At 33.3% G+C, this 25,578-nt stretch overlaps 1 protein-coding gene across 2 annotated transcripts in view; it reads right to left on the bottom strand.

Annotated features, from left to right (window-relative positions):
* Positions 1–1,998: 1,998 nt before the first annotated feature.
* The window catches only part of SLC12A2 (solute carrier family 12 member 2), a 104,822-nt gene continuing 81,242 nt past the window's right edge, over positions 1,999–25,578 (bottom strand). Inside the window, exons 18-27 of one of the 2 annotated variants that reach the window (XM_043465959.1) lie at positions 22,320–22,426; positions 18,547–18,626; positions 16,175–16,300; positions 13,715–13,762; positions 12,176–12,298; positions 10,568–10,679; positions 9,264–9,350; positions 7,819–7,954; positions 7,444–7,511; positions 1,999–4,875 (exon numbers count right to left, since the gene is read on the bottom strand). In XM_043465959.1, the coding sequence (XP_043321894.1) occupies positions 4,740–4,875; positions 7,444–7,511; positions 7,819–7,954; positions 9,264–9,350; positions 10,568–10,679; positions 12,176–12,298; positions 13,715–13,762; positions 16,175–16,300; positions 18,547–18,626; positions 22,320–22,426 (1,023 nt within the window). In that variant the 3' untranslated portion in view covers positions 1,999–4,739. The remainder of the gene's footprint in view (positions 4,876–7,443; positions 7,512–7,818; positions 7,955–9,263; positions 9,351–10,567; positions 10,680–12,175; positions 12,299–13,714; positions 13,763–16,174; positions 16,301–18,546; positions 18,627–22,319; positions 22,427–25,578) is intronic. The other variant, XM_043465960.1, reaches the window with a different exon arrangement.

Below are 25,578 nucleotides of genomic sequence, written 5' to 3'. Positions count from 1 at the left end.
AGTTGTTATATGCCTTATGTGTACTATATATAAATCAAAACACACTGCCTTGGTTTGTCTGTTCTTAGGTATAAACTGGATATGAAATTATCTAGAAACTCAATTAACGTTTCTAGAATAAACTCTCCACAGTTCTTTACCTTCAAAGCTTATTTAGCCGTATTCTAATGAAATTCTGACAAGTACTGAGTCTGAGGTGTCTGTTTTTGCATTTCACGTGGATCAGAAAATTTCTTTTTCACTTGTAGTTTTGGATGGAATATCTTGCTAACTGGCATTCATGTGATAGAAAAGAGGAACAGAGGATATGTGTAAACTATTATTTGTGGGAATGAGCTCCTGATCTGAGGAAAACAGCCACAAGGCTGCAGGAGGAGACAAATTCAGACACATTCACATTTTCCTCTAAGATAGTAGTAACCTTGTCCAACACAAAATTCAGTGGTAGTTTCAACAGGAAAAAAAAATGGGCTGAAGTTCTCCTTAATGCTGCCATTTAACAGCCTACCTGAAACTCCTATGCCACAGGTAAAATAGGTCTATGACCATTGCTTCCAGTTCTATAAAGAGCAATGAGACTGAGCTCTTCAGGTATTTCAGTGAAAGTGAAGTCACTCAGTCATGTCCGACTCTCTGCGACCCCGTAGACTGTAGCCTACCAGGCTCCTCTGTCCATGGGATTCTCCAGGCAAGAATACTGGAGTGGGTTGCCATTTCCTTCTCCAGGGGATCTTCCCGACCCAGGGATTGAACCCGGGTCTCCCGCATTGCGGGCAGATGCTTTAACTTCTGAGCCACCAGGGAAGCAAAAGTATGTCTGATTGGTTAATCCACCAACACCTTTTATGTACCTACTCTCTGAACTAGCTAAACAGTATTTTCTGATAAGTATATCCTAAGACTTGTGCTGTTTTAACCATTATTTTGATGTTTTAACTACTTGTTTACCCAAATAGTTATCATCTATTTCCTCTAATCCTATAAACATCCTGTTGACACATAAACAAAGACAGAAGCATAACAAAGCATTTATCTTTTATTCCCCAAATAAAAACAAAAAACTCTGCTGGCTCAAAGACTTAATTACATTCCTGTTTTGAAAATCACTGGATGCTCTGATAGTAAATGCCACAATCACAGCTGCCTTTCAGTTCTCTCTTAACCTTCCCTCCTATTCCACAAAGAAGTGAGTAAACCTGAATAGCAGCTTATTGAGGAATAAGCAAAAAGCAAAGATCATATAATGGACACTTAGACATTTGTTTCAGATCTATTAGGTAGCCTGTGGCCATATACACTTGTAACTGTAATTTGTATTACCTGAGCACAAACTTCCTGGGCAGGTAAGTATGAGTAGTTTGGAAATGACTATTCTAAACCAGTAATAAGTTATTGATCAGGCAGCAGTGACTGCAAAATGGTGATATGCATGAAGATGAAAGATCTGTGCCCTAGACCAGCATCCTTTGTTGATTTATCACATGATCTTGGGAAACTCGCTACAGTTCTCCAAGCTACTTTCTCAAGAGTAGAAGAGAGAGAAACTGCTGTCCTGCACATATAATACACCTACTGTAATGTTCAAATAGTAAAGTGAAAATGCTTTGTAAAACTAAATTAGCTTTGCCAAAAATCTTCGGAAGAAATGAATCAGGTTATACTCAAGAGACTGTGAATCCATTTTAATATTCTACTTTCGTCACTCATAAACACATGATTTAACCAAAAGTCAAATAAAGCAGAATTAGAAAAGTTAAATGATTTACAAAATATCAAAATGAGTTGTGTCTGAATAAGCTCAATCTGTCAAGAAAATTAGTGATTATCCAAAGGTTTAAGGATAGTGAACAACTTCAAACAACTTTTCCAAACCATGAATAGTAGGGTAAAAGCCATTTTAAAAAACTCAAGACATCCATGAAATAAGTTGTATAAATGAGGTAAAAATCACAAAGTTTACATAGATTTATAAAATGGATAAAATGAATAGACATTAAATTGTTTTAATGAATCTACTTCCTTTATTGCAGTAACCTCTGTACAAAGCAGCAACTGCAATACTCAACGTTAAAACATTAGAAAAGCATTTGTGTGACAGTTATAGTACAGTATTATCAAAATATTACATTTTCAAACTTAGTAAACATCCACCAGAGCTCAAATCTTTAAATTATTTTTCCATAGTCTTTAAAAATATGTAATGTCAGAAAAGCATAAAAAAAGAATGTAAAAGGAAACCTAAAATACAAATGAAATAATGTGACAAATAAATATGTGATTTAATTAACTGTTAATAATCAGCTTAACACCACCATTCTCTAAACCCACTGAATTTTTACCTAGAGAAATAATGAGCGGTCATATGCCATTGCATAACTGTTTATTTCCAAGTTATCACCAATGATTAGAACTTAAAATTTTTGGCATTAAAATAATCAAATTCAGCATAAATAAAATAGAATAGCTTCAACACTAGCTAACATTTCTAAGAATTACTTGTTGAAATTTAGCAGAGCACAAAAACAACCTTGAAAAATTTGACCTGGTATCTAGTGTTAAGTAAAAGTAATGCATTTATTTTTAAGTGAAAAGCTTCTTACATTATTTCACAGACAATATTACCCTCCCCCATTATGTATATTTAGATATATTTTATGTACTTTATACATATATGTATGATGCATGACATTTGGTTCCTGCAGTACAGATCACAACGAGGTTTTCCTGAATGGGAAAAACTTAAAAAAAAAGAAAACGTAAGTGTACCTGTGCACATTTCAAGATAGCAGCACTCACTTATGCCCTATTATCCATTTAAAAAGTTGAGACATGATATTGTTTACTGAATATGACATTTCTATTGTCTTTCCTCTTAAACACTACAAAACCTACAAAACCTCCAAAAAATGGTAAAATGGTGTGAGTTATAACACAGAAAAAAGTTTTTAGGAAAACAATTACCTCATTCTCTTAACATTCTGAATTTAAAATTACTGTCAGATCTGTTATGATATTAACTTAGTTCATACTCATGCAGCAAAGATATTGCACTACTGAACAACAGTAGTAATTTTACAGATTTTTATCGAGATTCATGAACACCTACATAAATTCTTCACCAGTGAAACTTACACCAGTGAACACATTGAACAGTACTTTAGATGAAACATTCTCCATTTCCTAACTGAATGATAACTGTGTGAAGTTACATGCCCTTCCAGTAATCACATTTGTTCTCCATGAAACCTGTCTTTCAATCTCTGAACTCATAACTGAAACAAAAAATTTAATATGATAAATCTTGATCACTTTAAAATGCAAAAAACCATCATGTCATTATAAATACACATATGCATATGTGTATGCATATACATATACACACACACACATACAGATATGTAGACATATAATCCCTTGAAATGTTTCTAGGAAATCCTTCCTTGAATAAAAAACAAAAAAAACTTCACATTAATAATTGCATATAAAGCTTTTAGTAACAGTACATACGCACTGTCAAAATTGTACTAGTAGACTATGATGTCAAAACAGACTTTTCAAAAGCACAAACTGGCAGTTTTTCTTAACACAAAAGTTTTAAAGTATTAAGAATGGATTAAATTTAAATGTCCAGAATAATCTGTTCAAACCTGAGTATATTAATTAAGACTATGTACTTGACAGTTGAATGAATTAAGCCTAAAAACATTTCACTAAGAAACCAGTGGTCCATTTAACCATTTGATGAAACATTAAATATTTTAATGATGTATAAAAAGGATGATATAGTGATATTCCATATATTTACTGAAATATTCTATTAAATGACAATGCTTTGTCTAATTTTAACCAGAAAAATCTTTTAGCATTTTGTAAAAGTCCCTCAGATTTGAGGAAAACTCTAAATTAGGACAGATCTTTCTTCTAATAAATATAAATGACCTTAAAGATTTTGTTTAAAGAATGACAATACGTGATTTTTCAGGATGGTATATAGAAGTACTCGATAAATCTTCAACCTCCCCTAAGGTTTCAAGAAATAATAATCAAAAAATATATAAATAACAGCCAATTAGAGGTTTTAAAAAAAGGTTTATTGGGCCTTTTTTTCTAGATCTACAATTATACATCCTAATGCAAACCTAACCTTGGGGTCACTTTTCGGTTCTCATTTTTTTCCTTGACTTTCATTAACTTGCCCTAATTCTCGCCTTAAATATCTAACAAACACATTTACAAAAGTAATAGAAAATATACAGTACTCAACACTAATTGGTCAATGGAAAAAGAAAAGTGGTGTCCATTTTAAGGTGGAAAAGATTAGAAATAAAAATAGCTGAAGGCAAAGTTTGACATTCTATAAATTTATAAAAGAGGATATATGGATGAAATTTGGTTAATTTCAGAAGGCACCTCAAGGCTAAAGGCTTTTTGTACTCCTTTCATCAATCAAAAAATAACACCCCTTTATTGCTATTCAAGTAGCAAAGGAAAAACTTTACTCTCACAAGCTTCAGTCCAACAAGGAATCATCAATCACTGAGACTGAAATACAGAATTGACTAAAACTGAAGTCTCCATACACTGATCAATGGAGCAACTTCCCTGTGTGCTTTCAAATTAATGAAATAGTGGAAAAAAAGTCACAGTTCGCCATTGTGATGTTGAAGATTTCAGTGATAGTTACTTCACTAGGCACTGAAGTACCGTCTGGAGGGCTGTCCACTGTGTAGATAAAACACTTAAGAATAGAAGGTAAGGACACTCTGATGATTCCCACGGACTAGGAGAATTGGTGGCAGGTCCTTGGATAGAGCTTCTAACCATGCCATGTAGAGAGCACTAGACACAGCACCTTTTCGTGCAACTGGGAGACTCCTGGTTATCAAAAAAAACAGGAAATTAAACAATGTATTTAAGCTAAGAATAAAATGATAAAAACTATAAGTCACAGTAATAGTAACTAAAAATTACTATAGTTACAGTATATGCTGTAACAACTACTATACCATATATTCCCCCTTTTTTTTCAAGTTTGAACAAAGTATTTCTTACAAAATATCTTAAGAATAGCAAATTTTTGTTGTTCAGTCGCTAAATCGTGTCTGACTCTTTGTGACCCCATGTACTGCTTCCCTGTCCTTCACCAACTCCCACAGCTTGCTCAAACTCATATCCGTTGAGTCGGGGATGCCATCCAACCATCTCATCCTTTGTCATCCCCTTCTCCCGCCTTCAATCTTTCCCAGTACCAGGGTCTTTTCTAATGAGTCAGTTCTTTGCATCAGGTGGCCAAAGTATTGGAGTTTTAGCTTCACCATTAGGCCTGCCAATGAATATTTCGGATTGATTTCCTTTAGGACTGACTGATTTGATCTCCTTGCAGTCCAAAGGACTCTCAAGAGTCTTCTCCAACACCACAGTTCAAAAGCATCAATTCTTCGGTGCTTAGCCTTCTTTATGGTCCAACTCTCACATCCATACATAACTACTGGAAAAACCAGTAGTTTTTTTTATAGTAGTTTTTTATAGTAGTTGACTATACGGACCTTTGTTGGCAAAGTAATGTCTCTGCTTTTTAATATGTTGTGTAGGTTAGTCATAGCTTTTCTTCCAAAGAGCAAGGGTCTTTTAACTTCATGGGTGCAATCACCATCTACAATGATTTTGGAGCCCAAGAAAATGAAATCTGTCAGGGTTACCATTGTTTCCCCATCTATTCGTCATGAAGTGATGAGACTGGATGGCATGATCTTAGTTTTCCGAATGTTGAGTTTTAAGCCAGCTTTTTCACTCTCCTCTTTCACCTTCATCAGAAGGCTCTTTAGTTCTTCTTCACTTTCCGCCACAAGGGTAGTGTCATCTGCATATCTGAAGTTACTGATATTTCTCCCAGCAATCTTGATTCCAGCTTGTGCTTCATCCAGCCTGGCATTTCACATGATGTACTCTGCATATAAGTTAAAAAAGCAGGGTGACAATATACAGCCTTGATGCACTCCTTTCCCAATTTGGAACCAGTCCATTGTTCCATGTCTGGTTCTAACTGTTGATACTCAACCTGCATACAGGTTTCTCAGGAGGTAGGTAAGGTGGTCTAGTACTCCCATCTCTTGAAGAATTTTCCTCAGTTTGTTGTGATCCACACAGTCAAATGCTTTAGCATAGTCCATAAAGCAGATGTTTCTCTGGAATTTTCTTGCCTTTTTTATGACCCAGTGGATGTTGGCAATTTGATATCTGGTTCCTCTGCCTTTTCTAAATCCAGCCTGAACACCTGGAAGTTCTTGGTTCACATACTGTTGAAGCCTAGAGCTTGGAGAATTTTGAGCATTACTTTGCTAGCATTGGAAATGAGTGCAATTGTGTGGTAGTTTGAACATTCTTTGGCACTGCCTTTCTTTGGGACTGGAATGAAAACGGACCTTTTCCAGTCCTGTGGCCACTGCTGAGTTAGTATCTAAAATTAAACCTCAAATCTCTCCTTAAAATTGTTTTAGGAGAAAGAGATATTTCTATCTGAATTTTGATAGTGGTAACTACATACGGATGAATGAAACTCAAACATAATTAATTCTACGTATTAATGTTCAATTTCTTGTACCTATCTCTGAGGTTTCATTTTCATTTGTAGGTAGTGAAAGTGTGTCCAGTTGCTCCATAGAGTGTTTTTCTCTAGATTCCTATGTTTTAGTGACTTCCATTACAGATACTTGGTAACCATAAACAAAACTTGAAATTTCCTGGTGTATTAAATATTTGTTGTTAGTCAAAATAGCAATCTTTTGGTATTACTTAGTTTCATAATTTGATATGCTTCCAGAGATCTGAGGCTTGTTTACCTATATAAGGATCAGGCTCCAGGACTTAGAAAATTTGGGTTCAATAAAGATCAAGGTAACCTGGTTTAGTGAAGGAAAAGCCAGAGCGAGCATAAGTATCTATATTCAATGCAAAGACATTGTGTCTATATGACATTTTGTATGTGGGAACTTGGGAGTGGGAATTCAGATAGGAACCATGTTTTAAATTTAATCCTTGACCCAACTTGATGGAATTATTTCTATGAAGAACTGTCTAGCAACCAAATTTTAACTTGCAGCCTTGTTACCCGACAAATGTTGATGGTTATGCTGTGGTATTTCCAAAGCTAAGGAATTTTTTAAAAGTGGGAAAAAGCATAAAGGAAAGAAATCCCAGAATAAGCTATTATGATAAGGAATTATTTAGATTTATACAAGCTTAAGGTTAATATTTTTGCTTATCTTTCCTATCTTAAATGATTTCTTCATATGCTTAAAGCAAAGTGTATTAAAAAAGTTTGTTTTTCTCTCATAACCACTAATTTATTATGGTTATAGATATATTTTTGGTAGAAGAAATGAATCCTAATTGAATAATCATAAAATGGACACCCAAGAAAATCTTAGTATAGGTATTACTTACATGACAATGATATTAGCTGTGTTTGAATGTTCCTTTAATAATTCATTTAACCTGATCTGCCGGTATGTCTGAAATGAAACATAACAGTCATTCTTAGTCCTTTCAAAAACTGGAATTTTCCCTGGTACATAAAACTATAGATAAAAAAAAGCCCAAAATCAATTTTGGTATAATAAAAATATCCATTCCCAAACTTAAAAAAAAAGAAAAATCAGTGCTTTGCCTATCCAAATATAAGTACAACTTAAAGTAGATTTAGTTTACACAACTAGTTCTTTTCATAACCAACTATAGTTCTTGATATTTATTTCTTAAGTATTTTCTAAAAAAACCACAAGGAATATTAATGAAAAGGAAGCAGGAGAGAAAGAATACCTTGGTCTTATAAAGTTCAAGCTCATTATCTGTTATTCGCCATGGTTCATCTTCTTTCATTTTATCTGCAATATCTTGTTCTTTATCATCTTCATGAAGTCTGTATGGCTCAATCATTTCATCAAAAGCTACAATACTTAAAAAAAAAAGAATACAGACAGTTAACCTATGTTGAATTACTTAACAGTTAAGATCTTAAACATTAAATTATAACTTGAAAAGTTAATGTAATTATAAACTTCAGAAGTTAGTGTTTTCCAGTTGTTGTGCTCCTTTCCTTACCCTAACTCTGGCAATTTATTTTGAAAATAGCAATCACTAGTTTCTCTAACTGATTAGAAATTTAGAACCATAGTCATAGTAAGAGAATTGCAATTTTAACTGCTAATGCAGATTTCCTTGTATCAGTCCCTGTTCCTATGCCCACTTCCCTCAACCTAAATAAATTTCATCACATTAGCCAAAATGATACCCATGAAAGATAAGTCAAATTGTGTTACTCCCTTACTGAAAACACTCAATCACTTTCCCAGTTCCAGTATCACTGAATAAAAGCAGTGTAAGAAAAGGTACTAGAACATTTTGAAGGGAGGAAAAGGGAGATATTAAACATTTAAGAAGATGCAGAATTAAGCTCTAGATCCAAAGATACTTAATAGGACAAAAGATGGTAAAAGAACATGAATAGCATTCTAACCCCCTATGAATGTGAAAATTGTATTTTTCAATATCAGTCTCATACAAAGCTCCTAGTATATATAATTCTATGAGAAAAAACAGTCTCCATGACTACAACCTTACAAAGTATACCTTATTGTTTTCTACTTAAAATGAATTCTTTTTTCCAACTTCATCATATACTCAACATAAAACTGAGAGTAACTGAAATTATGTACAGTAGTATAAACACATATAACAACTTCCATATACCATTTTTAGTAGGATATTCCATGAAATCTACTTTTGCTTAACTCTTATAAATTCTGAATGCAGTAACTATAGGCAGATTCTTAGATTTTTTTTTCTCATTTTGGTAATAAAATAGTGGAAAGTAACACACATGTGGAATAGGGATTGAGTGGTCATAATGAACAATGGAAATTTAAAGAACCACTTAGAATTTCTGTGGCACTAACGATTTTCAGAAATTACTTGTAAATCAGTAATTAAATTTTTCTCTAATTATCGAAAACACTTTGGACTTACTTCAATATCTGCAATGTCAGTCAGTTATCTGCTAGCTTAAAAAAATGTTGACTTCACATGTAACTAAAAGCAGGCAAAACCCCCAGGTAATTAAGTTAAATGATCTATTACAGTGTCTGAGTAGGTCATCCATAAAAAAATCAGAAATTTACACAAAATAATTTATATTTTAATATAACTCATAACTTGCTTTTAATAATAATTTAAAAATATACTTTTAATAATAACTAATAACTTACTTTTCTTTCTTTGGTTTAGTATTGATATCTCCTAAGACCATGATATCAGAGAAGTCTATCCGGAACTTGCTGAGCAAAGTAGCCATCCTAGAACAAAAGTGAATAGCACTGAGATACGTGAAGGCTATATATAGAAATATTTTTATTCTATTTAGGGCTGACTCCATATGATTTATAGGAAAAGAATGATTTACAGGAAAAGTATATCAGGTGCTGAGCAAAATCAATCTGACTTAACTTATACTACTCATTCACAAAGTAGACATCTAAATTCTCTGAGTAGAAACTTGTGTTGTATTCTTTTAAATTCTCTGAATTTCTCCTTAGTATCCAATGGACAGAGGAAGACAATAATTAAATTTGAATGGCGCCTAGTTTTTTAATTTTAGTTAATTTGTATTAGTAAGTACATGGATTTCAATAAAAACTGGTATACAGTTATTTGTAACAACTAGAAAGAAACAGGGAAGGCTTATGAGGAAGGTGACAATAAGTACTAGGTTTTAAAGAATGGAGTTATTTTAACAGAGAAGGGAGGCTAGTGAAGAACTATTTGTAGTAGAGAGATGAGAGAAGGTAAAGAAGTAAAAGTCTGAAATCATATGTATGTTTGGGGTGGGTGCAGAAATTAAACTGAAGTATAAGGCATATTTGGGGGAACAGGAGATAAAGACAGAAAGGAAACAAGACAGACTATAAAGGGCCCTGACTGTCACACAGGCTTTCTATGGTATGTGACAGAGAAGAAGTTAAAAATCCTTGGGGCAGAGGCATCACATGATCAAAGCTTTTCTTTCCAAACGTGAAATTGGGAGCAGTATGTACAATATATTATGAAATGGTCAGAAATGAGACAGAGGGTACTTAGAGAAGCACTGAAACCAGTACTAGAATTGTGTGACAGGACAGACAGAAATGAGAGAATGGACAATGCCAGCATGCATTTCTGTTGTCTAGAAGTCTGAAAAGTATAATACATATATGAATATGTAACTTTTGTGCACTTTTTACCCTAATTTTTTTTCATAAAAGGCTGATTAATGCTTCTATGCTACAAGTATTTAAAGATGTTCTAGAATGTCAACATATTAAAAATATTACATGTGAGTAAAACCAAGAATCTAAACTTGAACATTAAGGCTAAATTAAAGAGAATTAAGTTTTACTTTAGACTCTTCAACTTCACTACAGAACAGAGCAACATTACTGACATTTTCTGTACTGTCTAATTGTTACCCTACCAAACCGATATTGAAATAATGAAAACTACTAGATAGAAGCTCGTCAGTTTGAAACAGACTTACGCTCTTCGGTCATGGTCTATTCTATTTATCTTTCCACCAATGAATACTCTGATCTTACAGTCTTTCCACTTTTTCTTGGTAGTCAGAAGATAAGGTATCAGTAAAGTCAAACCTGAGTCATAAAAATAGAACAGATCATTTATATTTAACATTGATTTCTCAATTAAAAAGTTTTAATTCAAGTTAGCTGCTAAAAACTCCTTTACCACACCTCAGTATACAACAAACATTTTCTTTCTGTCCTGCCTGTAATGATTCAGTCAAAAATCTACTTGGCAGACCTGAATAAGGAGGGAGGTCCAGTGAAGACAGGGCCCATGTCATGAAAGCAAAAAATGAGGTACTGGCCTTGCAGAGTAGGGAGATTTGTTATATCAGGACTGAGAAAAAGAATGTTCACTGAAGCTAATGGGAGTCATGTTTCTCAACAATGAGAAACATGAAAAGGGAGAAGCTGGAGCAAACCCTGCAGTGCTGGCAATGGAAGTGGTTTCAATCTACACACGTATGTACAAGTAAGTGTTGTGTGTGTTTCCTACATCTGTCCACTGAGAGGGCATGGGAGCAGTGACACCGTGCTAGAAACGGGCATGTCTGATGTTCTGACCTATGTTTCTAAATACCGTTCTTCACTGAAAGGAATCAAAGCTCTTTGGATAAAGGGTCATTCAAGTGCTGGTGCAGGTAAAGTACAAAATTGAGCCTGGAACATCATATTTTATCATACAATAAAGAATGATCGGGACATAACAAATGGACACAGAAATTAGCCTAAAGAGGATACTGCTGCTCAAATCTGGGACATCAAAATAAATTATAAAAATGAAAAATGCTAACCCACTGAATAAAATTGGAGACTGTTAAGTCCACACAGATAGAAGTGAAGAGAAAGCTCTTCTTTACAGTTAAACACCAGATAAAATGAATAAACAAGGAAGAAATGATGGGATTGGAAAAATCATCATTTGGAAACCACATACACACAACAACAACAGCAAGAATAAATTCAGGTGGAAATATCAATGGATGCTCAAGATGGTGGCAAAAATCACAACAACAATAGAATATTTACACAGTTTCAAAGAAATTGCCCATGCCCCAAATACCTGTAATTATAAAAGGCGGCAATAATAGCTTTTCAGTATATAAACATAGTGAAGGCCACCTTACTCAAAGGTCAAAGCTACTTTCACCAGTGATGAGACAAATCAACATCATGAGCCACCTGATAAGATGCAGACAGAAGGCATAGTAGCATCACTCTTGTGATATTTCTACCCAAAATACATAATTTGAAACTAATTATAATGAATCATTAAACAGCACTTCAAATCGAGTGACATTCTACAAAATGGTCTAATGTTTTTTTAAAAATTTTAAAGTCATGAAGCTCAAGGAAGGGCTGAGCAACTTTCAAACCAAAGGATACTGAAGAGATATGACAACTAAGTGTGACGCCTGATTCTGGAACTAATCCTAATGCTTTGGGGAATGCTGGCCTAATGGGAATGGGTCAGTGAGTAAAGAGTACATGCTATTTCCTAATACCAACCCCACAACCTCAAAAAATTCAAACTTGTTAAAAAAAAAATAGGTTAGCAACCTTACCTCCATCATCAAAAAGCCACCAGACGTCAATAGTATTCTTTCCCTGTTTTTTCTGAAATTGTGTACTAGCTTCAAGAAGCTTTTGGTCAGCTACATTTAAAGGCACAGCAGGGCCTTTGGATTCTGAAGGATTAAGCAGAAAAATAAGATATAAGAGAGGTAAATGTTAAAGTATATCTTGCTAACTTCTTTTAGTTCCCTAACTTTTGTATATTCAGATGTTTATAATGTAGACAATTATATACATGGCATTCTTCACAACACAATTAGTTGCTTATAATTTAAACATACTTTTAAATGGCTATAGATAATTACATCTATATTCATCCAAATTACCTTGCCTAATTTCTAATATTTTGAAGCATTCTGAATGAAAGAGAATCACAAAAACCAGCAAATAAAATTATAACTGTGAGATTTTGACTTTTGAAAAGCTGTTTTAGGCTGACTGGGCAAAGTAAGTTTATGCCTGTTCCATGAACATATTTCTTTTGTAATTTGGTTTATCAATAATTTAAAGCTCAAAAATAGTTAAATGTTTTTATCTGTAATATAAAAGACAGAAAGAAGTGGGAGACATATCAATACAATCATGCAGTTATCACAGGAAAACCTCTCACTGTTTCACTGAAGAAGGAAAAACTCCCTCATCTTTACCTAAGTCTTGTCCCCTCAATATGTGATGCCCAATTCTAAAGCCATATAAGCACATCTTTCTGTGAACCACAAAAAGAATGTGGGAACTCCCAGGAAGAGCACCCATTTGCTGCAGGTCTAAAGAACAACTTGCCAAGGGAATTCTCATTTATAACCCTAGGAATTAAAAAGGGAGAAAAAAATCAGCACTAACTGTGAGCAAGCAAATGACTATAATGAAATCCCTATACCAAATTTTAAAAGCATAAATCCACAGAAAGAAATCTGATCACTTCTAAAGAATGTCTTATCATTCACGTTTCATGCTGCCATGATGTATGCAAACATGACGAATGACTGCATGATGAAATAATATGGCTACCAAACCACACTGCTCCATAACTCTCACCTCTATCTCCTTCTCATAAAATTCATGTACGTTGACATGACTGTATCTCCCAAACGCAGCAGGACTGTGAGAAATATTATAATTTTTGAAATGAGAAATATATTAGTATCAAAATTAAGGACTTGGCTGGGTACAACTGATGGTAAAGAATGCAAGTGACACTGTAAATAAACCTATTTCAGTGTCTCTACTTATCATCTAAACCATGCAGTTTAAATTATAAAATTAAAATACTGACTTTCAGGATTTGAATATTCCTGAAATGCTACTATGATTTAAAAGAATTTGTTTTTGATATATCACCTTTTCCTGGGATGATTTAATGCTTTATTTGGACCAGTCATTATTTTTCTAATCTGCATTTAATAAATAACTGTAACATCACCTCACCATGAAAATAAAAACCAAGGTAAAGAAAGAAAATAATAAAATTGGAGTTAAAGAATTAACAGTATGAGAAAAGAGATTAAAATAAAATGATGAAAAATGCCTGCCTTTTTTCAACAGTGGTTGAGTTGGAGTCTTGCCATCCTCTTCCTCATCTAGATTATGTTTAAGAAACACAAAATATAAGTTAATTGCCTTTTTATTAATTAAATAATGAAAAATGTAACTAGAACACATTTATAAGCAAACACAGTATGAAGAAACAGTGTGAAAAATAATTAAGACTGAGGATATTTTCTACACTGAGTGTTGAGGATTGAAAAAGCAAACGTATGTTAGATTCTCCAACAGGGCACTGAGTAACACCCGCCCCTAAAGCTTATTCCTGTAAAACTGGCAAAAACTTTAGAATTCTTTTAAACTCTTAAACTGGCAAACTTGAAACCAGTTGCTATGGCTTATAGAGTAGAAACATGATATTAAAAAATTGATGTTGCAGTCAAACATGCCACTGCATCATTTGCAAATGGCTGACAAGTAATTTTAGAAGCACAGATATTTGGTTTTTGTAAAAATTAATTACCACTTGAAATATTAAGGAATTTGATCAAAGACAAGAGTCTTTTGGTTTATATAAAATGCCAGGTTATACAGGAGTGATTTTTCAAATACAAAAATTTGTATATACATATATATGTGTGTGTGTGTATATGCATATATGTAGCATATACCAGTCCATTTATATTTATATATCTATAAATATTTCCTGGGATTAATATTTTTCTTAACCTAAACTTTTTTTCTTAATATAAGCTGTACTATTTGTTTAAGGCACATAAAATTCCCAACTTGGACAGGAAAGAAGAGTACACTACAGTGACGGGCTCTTGAGTCAGACTCCCAGTATTCCAAGATTACCTCTAAACCTTTTTCTAGTGGTGTGACCTTGAAGTAATTACTTAATGCCTCACTTTCCTCATTTGTTAAAAGGTTGAACAATACCTACCTCTTAAGGTTGTTATATTGCAAGCGTTAATGCACTGAGCTCAGTGCCTATCATAAAACCTGTATTCAAAGGGTACTCTTTCTGTCCCTCTGCATACAGCAGGCCTCAATAAGATAGACATACAAAATATAATAACAATAACAGAATGTTTATAATTCTGCAGGCTTTTTATATAAACTTTTCAAAAGAAAAAGATGAGCAGAAATGTACTGACCTAGTTCCCTACTCTATAAAAATGATGACTTTCATAAGATTATGACACACATTAATGAGCTAATGTAAGGATAACATCTACTACAGTGTGAAAGGAACAGTAGATGACTGATAAATATTACTTCTCCTGTCACAGCTTTACCTATTAATTCCTAACAGATTCCCATAAAGAAAAGATCTGTTTTGAAGCAAGAGAAAAGGGGAACAACAACAAAAAATAAGAGAAAATGAAAGAATGTATACCATAAACTAAAAATAAATGCAGGAACGTTTAAGAGTTAGCAGAATCAGTTTATAAAATTTTGAGGTGAAACAGGAAAAAAAAAAAAAAGCCAGCAAAGAACTGATACGGAAAATGGGTCACAACTGAACTATCAACTATCACTACTCTAAGCAAACAAATAAGGAGGAAAGAAAAAGCAGCATTAATGCTTCTAAATGATCTAGAAGAGATTTCAGAGTTAGGTTATCAAATTTCCATGGTAATCAATTTCAGAAAAAGAATGGTAATTATTTTATAGGAATCAAAAATATGATATGGTTTGATGATTTACAGTGCAGATTTTTCTTGTTGCATGTCAGCTGGGAGTAGAACAGATGGAGATACTAGACTGAACAGAGGTAGGAGAGTGAGGGTGGGAGAGTAAGATTTGGAAGTCATTCCTTTTTCCTTCTCATAGACATGACAGAGATTTACGGATGGAATCATCCTGAAGTCTCAGGAGATTTGGAAGGTTTTTTTTGGTGGCTTACACCCTGGCTTAGCCACCAGGGGTATTTATGTCTATAGTTATGACTCAGAGAGTTCAGCAACTAAACATAAATAGCTTGTTTCTTGGGAGGAGATTAAACTGATTTTTTATTACACTGTTTTACCTGAACAATACTAGGTACAATAGATGTATAAATATTCTGGCTATCTCAGTACATAAACAAAACCTCTGGTATTAAAATATCTTGATTAACCAAAAAAATCAGATAAACTAATCTTATAAGCCTCATTCCTTTCAGTGTTATCATATACTGTATACACATTACTCCAAAACTACCAAGTTTCTTTCCAAACTCAGCTTTAACCTATGCTTCAAAGTAAAATTAAGTATAAACTAAAACATTCAAGAGCATATTAGTATTTAATTAACTTGCATGGTTTCTATTCTATGAGCTACTCAATGCCTTAAAAATAATTATTTGGAGCCATTTTTGAAAGGCATAACTTTCACCTGAGCAAGTAGAAATGAAAAGTACATATTTGAAAAATAGTTACTTTGTCAGACATTCCATATAATAAAAACCATTTCTTCTAAAATTAAACCATTAATAAAATTTCTTGTTTAATAAAAATTACCTTTATGTGTAATGGATTTCTCACTGGATGGTTTAGAAGTATCTAAATCTGATTTTTTACTATACTCCACACTTAGTACCACATCCTTTACTCCAGGAGATTTCTCTTGCGATGACAGTAATTCTTCTGTAGACATAAAAGTATTCAAAATGTTTTCTAAATCTTTCAATCAAAGAGGGCATCACAGTGTAACATCAATTTAATGACAATGTTAGGCAGAGTTTATTATGAGATAATGATGAGTTCATAATAAATTATTTCTTTTATAATTTATATATGTGATAATCCATTTTGAAATGACCATTCAACTAAATTATATTCAGCCACAACCGTCAGACATTTTAATTAGGTGATGAGAATCAGTAATGAGTGAGTTTTATAGAACATAATATGGTAGACAAAAGAATGATGTATAAAATGTGAATCAACTCTAATTTCAAAGTCATTTACACATGTAAAAAAATGTAGAATGTGAGAAATGTTGATATACATATAAGATGATAGACAACAGTCAAAAATTATACCCATGACTGTAGAACTACAACTAAGGAATAGAGTTTTTTCCTTAGCTCATGGTAAACGTGCTATCTCTTTATTTTTAAAGTTCTTTTTTCATTTTCTGCTTTTCAGGAAGGGGTTAGCAAACATTTAGCTTCCACAATAAAATATTTATCATAAAGACAAACATGATATGAAATTGATCCTCTATCCATAGTCCTCATCACTGATATGCATGCAAAAGAGAAATAAAAACAGGAAGTATATAAGCCTAGGTGCTGGCACTGTGCTAAGAGGGTATCAGTCAGTATCTCCTATTTAATCTTCACAATAATCCTATCAATAAAGATGAGAAAACTGAGGCTCAAAAGCCAGCAAATTTGGCCTGGCTACAAAACTACTAAGAGAAAAGGCTTGAAATTATTAAAGCATATCTGACTCCACAGCTTGTGCTCTTAAGCCCTGTGCTAAAGCAAATTCCTGTTTCCAGATCTTAATGAAAAATAACAAGGGTTTCAAAACAATCCTCATAATGATTATTAACACTTGAATATATAATTTATTAGCCAAACTGATATTTTTGAGAGTGAAATGGAACACTAGTAATAATCATGCAGAGTTAACAGGTATCCTAAATCAAAATTACGGTGAGAGCAAGAGAGAATGAAAATAGTATTTTGCAAGGCCTACTCCGGAGTAAGAAAATGCATTTTCAGCAGGCCATACTTTTGTGTTACATGGATAAAGACCTCAAAGCATTCCTTTCAGAACTGCACAATACCCTTAAAATGGTGGGGGGAGTGGGAGGATTAAAACAGTTTAAATACATAAACAGAAGACAAAAGTTCATTACATGGCTCTCAGCTATTTAGGCTTAGCTAATTTTGGTGAGCTCGTTAATTAATTGATAAGGGTAAATATTAGATATGCAAATTTTCTTAAGCTTATAGTATTTTTTAAACTACGCAGGAAAGCATTAGAGGGTATAGAATTTTCCATAATTTTTATAAAGTTGGTAAAAATGCTAAGTATACTTTAACAGGTTTTAAGTTTAATGAAAAAAATTTTTAATGCTTGAAAAATTATATAGCTTGAGAGGAGATTAGGGTGTCAGGGGTTAAAGACTAGGGAAAGAATATGATAGAAGGTGTAAAGCAGTTGTACAAGAGATCTTTGTGGTGATGGAACAGCTCTGTATCTTACAAGAAACAAACGTGACGAGTGAAACCAGAACTACACATGTGCTTGTGTGCACAAACGTGTATATAAAAGTGGTGAAATCTGAGTAAGGTATGCAAATTGTCCCAATGTCAATATCCTGGTTTTGATGTTGACTGAAGATAAAATGGAGTATAAGATGTTACTATTAGGGGAAAGTGGATGAAGGGTGCACATATTTTTGTGAATCTACAATTATTTCAAAATGAGAAAGTTTAAGAAATATTTATAGGGTCTTCTCTGAAGAAAAAGTCTTTCATTAATAATATGCCTCTATATACAAAGTATACTTTTCATAAACATGAAAAGGTCTAAAATGTTTTCCTCTGATTATTTTATTTATCATGTATTTTTATAAATCTGGCCGAACTACAATCATAGCTAACATTTGTTTCTCTTAAACTTACAATTTGAATTGTATTCTATTAATAATTACTAGCTTTTATCCAGATTGGTACAAAGAGAAAATACAAACTCTGGTGGTGCCAAACAGATCTTTAAATGACATATAATAAGTATATGACACAGATTAGATGGTAAATATTAAAAGTACTGAAGGATGTTTTTCTAACAAAGTAATTTCTTAAGATAGACTTAAGAATATATCTTAAGTATACATTAATATATACATATATCTTATCTCAAACAAGATTTACCTTGTCCTTGAAGATGAGATATATCCAGACCTTCCTGTAGGCGGATAACTACTACTCCATATTGTATATCAAAAGCATCACTGTAACATGAAAAGAATAGCAATTTTTTAAATCACAAAAATTTCAGTCTCCTTCTCTATAAAATGAAGGCAATAGTTGACAATCTCTAAAATTACTTTCAGGTTTAAATATCTGATTTTTCAAATATGCTTTGAAAATTATGGTGATATCATATGTTACTTTCAAAACCTATACTGTTTCCCATCCCCTTTTTGTGTAATACCTCTAAAATCTTCTTAAGTATAGCTCTTTATAGTATTGACATTTTACCTACAGTAGTGGTCTAAAGCAGTAACTATAGTTCAATCTATCAGAAACAAACTAAAATTATGGGGGAAAAAAAAACTTTCAGTAATCCCATCATATATAATTTAGGTTTATACATTTAAAGCCAAGAGAAATATGTGAAGGCAAAGAGGACAGCTTCTGAGAATGAGACCAGGTTATATAGTATGAAGGGATCCCTTATCACTTATGAAAGGAGAAGGGTATTTTTCAAGTAATTTAAAAGCTTTTACAAAACTGGTTTAAAAGTGGTCCTAAGATTATATATGCATTTGCAGACATGTATTGATATGCCCTTTTAATTTTTTAAAAACAAAAACAGGAGCATCTTATATACAGGTAAAATACATTAAAACCTCAAAGACAACTCTAAAACCAGACTTAAATTCTGAAAACTTTGTTAACATCATAAATCATGTAGACCTAAGCTGTTAAAGCTACTGAAAAAATTTCTAATGGCAAAACTGATTGTTCCCTGGAGTGAAAGTGAAAGTCATTCAGTCGTGTCCGACTCTTTGTGACCCCATGGACTATATAGTCCATGGAATTCTCCAGGCCAGAATACTGGAGTGGGTAGCCTTTCCCTTCTCCAGGGGATCTTCCCAACGCAGGGATCAAACCCAGGTCTCCCACATTGCAGGGGGATTCTTTACCAGCTGAGCCACAAGGGAAGCCCAAGAATACTGGAGTGGGTAGCCTATTCATTCTCCAGGGCATCTTCCCGACCCAGGAATTGAACCGGGGTCTCTATATTGCAGGTGGATTCTTTACCAACTGAACTATGAGGGAATCCCAATGGCAGCTGGCTTTTCTCTAGTTATTATCTTTAATTACACAAGTAACCAATATTTATAATATGCATATAAAAATGATATGGTAACCTATATAACTAGACATAACAAAAAGAAAACTAATGAAATGATCAAATTTTTGCTCTTATTGATAAATATGTCATTGTAAAAGGTCTCTTGTCATTGTTGTTTTAAATCACAGGGAGACAATTTTGACCTCATTTCTCCTTGGTTGAATTTTAAACAAGGTCAAAAGAGATTCACTGGAGAAAAAATTGATAGACATTCTCAGCTCTACTGTCAAAGATCTAATTAATTATTAGAAAAGAAATAACTACAAGTATTTTTTTAAATAGTTAATAAAGTAATTGAACCAAAATCTATTTCCTTTAAGAAAATTCAAGGAATATAGCTCTAAGTTTACTTCAGATTAAAACAGCTGAATGTTTTTGCTATAACATATAGAAATTTCTATAATCTATATAATTTCTTTAAGCTATAGAAATTGATTTGCAGTTTCACACCCTCCATACTGTTAATACATACAAAGTAAATAAAGTATACCTCAACTGTTCCAGGTATTTCAAATCATAGTCAGAACATAAGTGTCTCAAGATAAAAGAGTAAGCAGTATCACTGCTTTCAAACAGCCATCAACTTCTATAGTTCCAGAAACCAGAGGGCAATATTTGACCTATTTTTAAACTGTTGCCTGACATATAATATCTGACTTTCAGAGCAAAAATTCACTTCAGTTCCTGCAAGATCAGTGTCAGGTAAGACTCCCTTCTTTCAGTGCTCCCGTTATTACAAACACAGCAAATAATGAATGATTATTTGCAAAAATGTCCCTTTTTCTGTCTTCTAGGATAACTACTCCATCTCACTGGTCTTACATCTTCAAAGAAAAAAAGCATACTCCCTGGCTCAAGGCCCACATGATGGATTATTTCTTTCATACTGTCCTTCTTTCCCTGATCCCTATGTACACAAAGTACAGACCACAGGATAAGGAAAGGAGAATGAAATGCTGTTTATAAACAAGTAACAAACCCAAAGAGCAGTCACAACCTCTGACAAACCAGCAGAGCTTGAATTTTACTAAAACCACTTAACAGTTACTTGGGAAATCTTATCTACAGCATGTTTTAATAATCAATACAAAGAGATTTATAAAAATAAAGTATAAGATCTGGGTACTTCCACATAAATGTTTCAAGGCAGCTACAAAAACAAAAATATCATATGTGACACAGGCAAATAATTATATGGTTCTATCAATAGACACAATAGGAGCTCTGGGAAGGGAAACAGCTCCAGTTAGTTAAGGATAAACAGACAAAAATTCACAGGGAAATAGGATGTGAATCTGGTCTTAAGAGTTATTTTGCCAGATATAAATTTTTCTTTAAAATGAAAATTTTTATGAAGAAACAGTGAACTGTTCTATTTCATCAGCAGCTATGACAAGAAGCAGCTACTCTTCAATCAACTATGATGTAGGGAGAGGGAATCCTTATGCTCATGTGGACGAGACAAACAGATTTGCTAAATAAATACTAGGAATACTATTATAGAAAAAGAAAGTGCTTTTAAGAGACACATGAACCCCAATGTTCATCACAGCACTATTTATAATAGCGAGGACATGGAAGCAACCTAGATGCCCATCAGCAGATGAATGGATAAGGAAGCTGTGGTACATATACACCATGGAATATTACTCAGCCATTAAAAAGAATTCATTTGAATCAGTTCTAATGAGATGGATGAAACTGGAGCCCATTATACAGAGTGAAGTAAGCCAGAAAGATAAAGAACATTACAGCATACTAACACATATATATGGAAATTAGAAAGATGGTAACGATAACCCTATATGCAAAACAGAAAAAGAGACACAGAAATACAGAACAGACTTTTGAACTCTGTGGGAGAATGTGAGGGTGGGATATTTCAAAAGAACAGCATGTATACTATCTATGGTGAAACAGATCACCAACCCAGGTGGGATGCATGAGACAAGTGCTCCGGCCTGGTGCACTGGGAAGACCCAGAGGAATCGGGTGGAGAGGGAGGTGGGAGGGGGGATCAGGATGGGGAATACATGTAACTCCATGGCTGATTCATGTCAATGTATGACAAAAATCACTACAATATTGTAAAGTAATTAGCCTCCAACTAATAAAAATAAATGGAAAAAAAAAATCTGACAAAATAAAAAATTTTATTCTTTTTATTAAATAATTCAGTTTCAAAACATATTTGTAATATAGTAAACAGATATATATGCAAAAATTAATAACAACATGGCTAGAGTAATATCAGAAAGACAAAGTAACAAAAGGATAAGAACTCATTAGACAACCTGTAAATTGATGTAAATCAAAACTAAGCTATCTTATAAACTTCATTGGCAGTACCACTGAAAAGTGAACAGTAAACTCAAAGGTGTAGAAAACCAAACATATTAAGTGCATTTTAAAAAGGAAGTAGAAATAATTTCCAAGTGATTATTTTCATTCTTATCCTTTTACTAGAAGAGACTATGTAAGAACAAACTTCAAAAACCAGTGCAAGTTTTCAAAATCAGTACTTTCTCAATCAACTAAATTACTGAATTAGAAGGATACTTACTGAAATAAGTTTATATACATATCTACATCCCTCATGTCTGCTTGCAACCAATCTTTCTTAAATCCAAGGACAAGTGTGTTTGGCTTCATACGCCCAAGACCAGCAGCCTAAAACACATAAAAAATACAACTTTAAAGATATGCTATTCACAAAATGGTTTTTAAATGACAATATCCTAGTGGACAGATTCCAAACATTTTAAAATTGTGTACTCTTATCAGTAAAAATTCTTGAGCAATACATACATACTTATAAAAATTACACATATTATATAAATCATATTACTTATGGTTAGACATATAAAAATAGAAGATAAAATTAAACAGCTGAAAAGTTCTAAACTTTTGTAATTTTATGACATTAAAACTTTTGATTTTAGTAAGAGAAAGATGATGGAATATACTTAACCCTTCATAAAAATCATAACAATACAGTGATACCCTCAATTATATAAATATTGATAACAGCCATTAAAACCTGATCAGAAGTCCAAATTGAAGACATGCATTGTTGGCTACAGTTTAGAATTCCATCAGCTATTCTCGCAACTTCGTGCAGAGTTGCAATTCAATGTGCTTAACAAATATGTCCCCAAATCCAATTAATTTCTTTTTTTTAATAACATTTTAAAACACACTGAAAATCCTATTCCCAAGGTTGGGTACACATAAAAGATAAATAAAATAGTTTGTCATTCTGGCCATTTTAAAATGCACAATTCAATGGCATTAATCACATTCACAATGTTGTACAACCAACTCCACTATCTATTTCCAAAAAACTTTCTCATCACCCTAAACAGAAATTCTCTAAGTAATAACTACCCATTCTTTCCTCCCTCCAGGACCTGGCTTATTTCATTTAGCATAATGTCTTCTAGGTTCATCCATGTTACAGCATCTATTAGAACTAACTCTCCTTTTTATGGCTGAATAATATTCCATTCTATGTATTTACAATATTTTGTTTATCCATTCATCTGTTGATACATAATTAGGTTGTTTCTACCTTTGGCTACTGTAATGCTGAAACAAACACTGGCCTAAAAACATCTCTTTGACTCCCCGCTTTTAATTTCTTTGGGTATATGACTAGGAGTAAAATTGTTGGATATAGAGTAATTCCTTGTTTAACCTTTTGAGTAACCACCAAACTGTTTCCCATAGCAGCTGCATCATTTCACACTCTCACCAGCAATGCAAAGGCTCCAGTTTCTCTACATCCTCAGCAACACTTGTTATTTCTTGTTTGTTTACTTAATTACATACAAGCTAGTAGTATAAAATGGTATCTCACACTGTAGCTTTGATTTTGCATTGCCCAAGTGAAGAACTAAAGAGCCTCTTGATGAAAGTGAAAGAGGAGAGGGAAAAAGTTGGCTTAAAGCTCAGCATTCAGAAAACTAAGATCATGGCATCCAGTCCCATCACTTCATGGCAAATAGATGGGGAAACAACGGAAACAGTGGCAGACTTTATTTTCTTGGGCTTCAAAATCACTGCAGATGGTGATTGCAGCCATGAAATTAAAAGACACTTATTCCTTGGAAGAAAAGTTATGACCAACCTAGATTCACTGGAATCTAGTGTGTTCATTGGAAGGACTGATGCTGAAACTCCAATACTTTGGCCACCTGATGCGAAGAACTGACTCATTTGAAAAGACCCTGCTGCTGGGAAAGAGAAGGTGGGAGGTGAAGGGGATGACAGAGGATGAGATGGTTGGATGGCATCACCAACTCAATGAACATGAGTTTGGGTAAACTGTGGGAGTTGGTGATGGACAGGGAGGCCTGGTGTGCTGCAGTCCATGGGGTCGCAAAGAGTCAGACACGATTGAGTGACTAAACTGAATGACAAATGATACTGAGAGTTTTTTAATGTGCTCATTAGTTATCTTTATATCTTCTTGGAGAAATGTTTATTCAAGTTCTTTGCCCCTTTTAAAATCGAGTTGTCTCTTTGTTTCTTTGGAATTTTATACACATTTTGGATATTAGGACTTATCACATACATGATGTGAAAAGGTTTTCTTCCATCTGGTAGGTTTTCTTTCTACTTTCTTGATAATGTCCTTGGATGCACAAAAGTTTTTAGTTGTGATGAGGTCAAACTTGTCTACTGTTTGGTTTTGCTGCCTGTGCGTTTGGTGCCATATTTAAGAATACGTTGTCAAATTCAAGATCATGAAGAGTTACCTCTATGTTTTCTTCAGAGAGCTTTATGGTTTTACCCTTATCTGTGGATCTTAGATTCATTTTGAATTAAGTTTTTATGTGCTGTGGGGTCACACTTAAGTTTTTATAGGTGATATACCTAAATCATTTTTGGTTACAGATTAATTCAAGTACTTATCAAGAGTTGACCATGTGCCACTGTCCTAAAGACTGGATAACTTGGGAACAAAAGCAATAAGCCTACCCATGTAAAGTTCACAATCATTTCAAAAATGTTCTATTCATGTACAAGTTTCAAAAAATAAGATTTTTTTAAACTCAGAATTATAAACAGCCATTTACCTTTAGGAGACAGATAAAAAATACTTATTTTTGTTTTTTAAAACTAAGTGTTAGGTAGCAAGGCGGCCACTAACTACACAGCATAATTTTGTTTTGCTTTTCTGGTAAAAGAAAACCAAGAAGTAACTTCAAATTTTATAGTTTTTTGATTTTTAAAAGGACTAAGCTACAAGATGACTGGTAGCTTCTTGATGATACAAAATACTGTCAGTTATTCCTTTTCTCATCACAAACTTTTGCACAATCTTATTAAAAGGTTTTATTTGTATAACATTAACAGTAACATCCTGAGGTATTCTCTGTACTTATGCTTTCAACTTCATTATTGTATTAACTTTCTCTTGAATGATTGAGTAAAGAAATTTCACATCTATCAGTCATCCTACATCCTTTGTAAATTATAATCAAAGTAGCTATTTAGTTAGGAGTAATACTTTATGTTTCCATAAAACATCCTGTATTATAAAGAAATAACATTACTGAAAAATATGTCTTCTCTAGAACATCTTTCTTTTGGCTCAGAGAAAATAAGTTCTTCGTGAACTTCCATAATTGAAACTGATTTAGCAAAATGCAATCATCGGAAGCTTATTACAAATATCTTTAGTTTCAATCAAGACACTCTCCCTCTGTCATTTCTTTGAACTGTTAGCAATGTTTTTTGCATGTCTTCCACCAGAATTTGCTGACAAGAAGTGCATTTAATTTTTTATAATATTTTTCTTTGTATCATTGTAACTG

This window comes from Cervus canadensis, chromosome 4 (genome assembly GCF_019320065.1).
Source record: "Cervus canadensis isolate Bull #8, Minnesota chromosome 4, ASM1932006v1, whole genome shotgun sequence".
Lineage (NCBI taxonomy): Eukaryota > Metazoa > Chordata > Mammalia > Artiodactyla > Cervidae > Cervus > Cervus canadensis.
The sequence above is the reverse complement of the archived record's forward strand: the minus strand, read 5'-3'. Positions and strand labels throughout refer to the sequence as shown.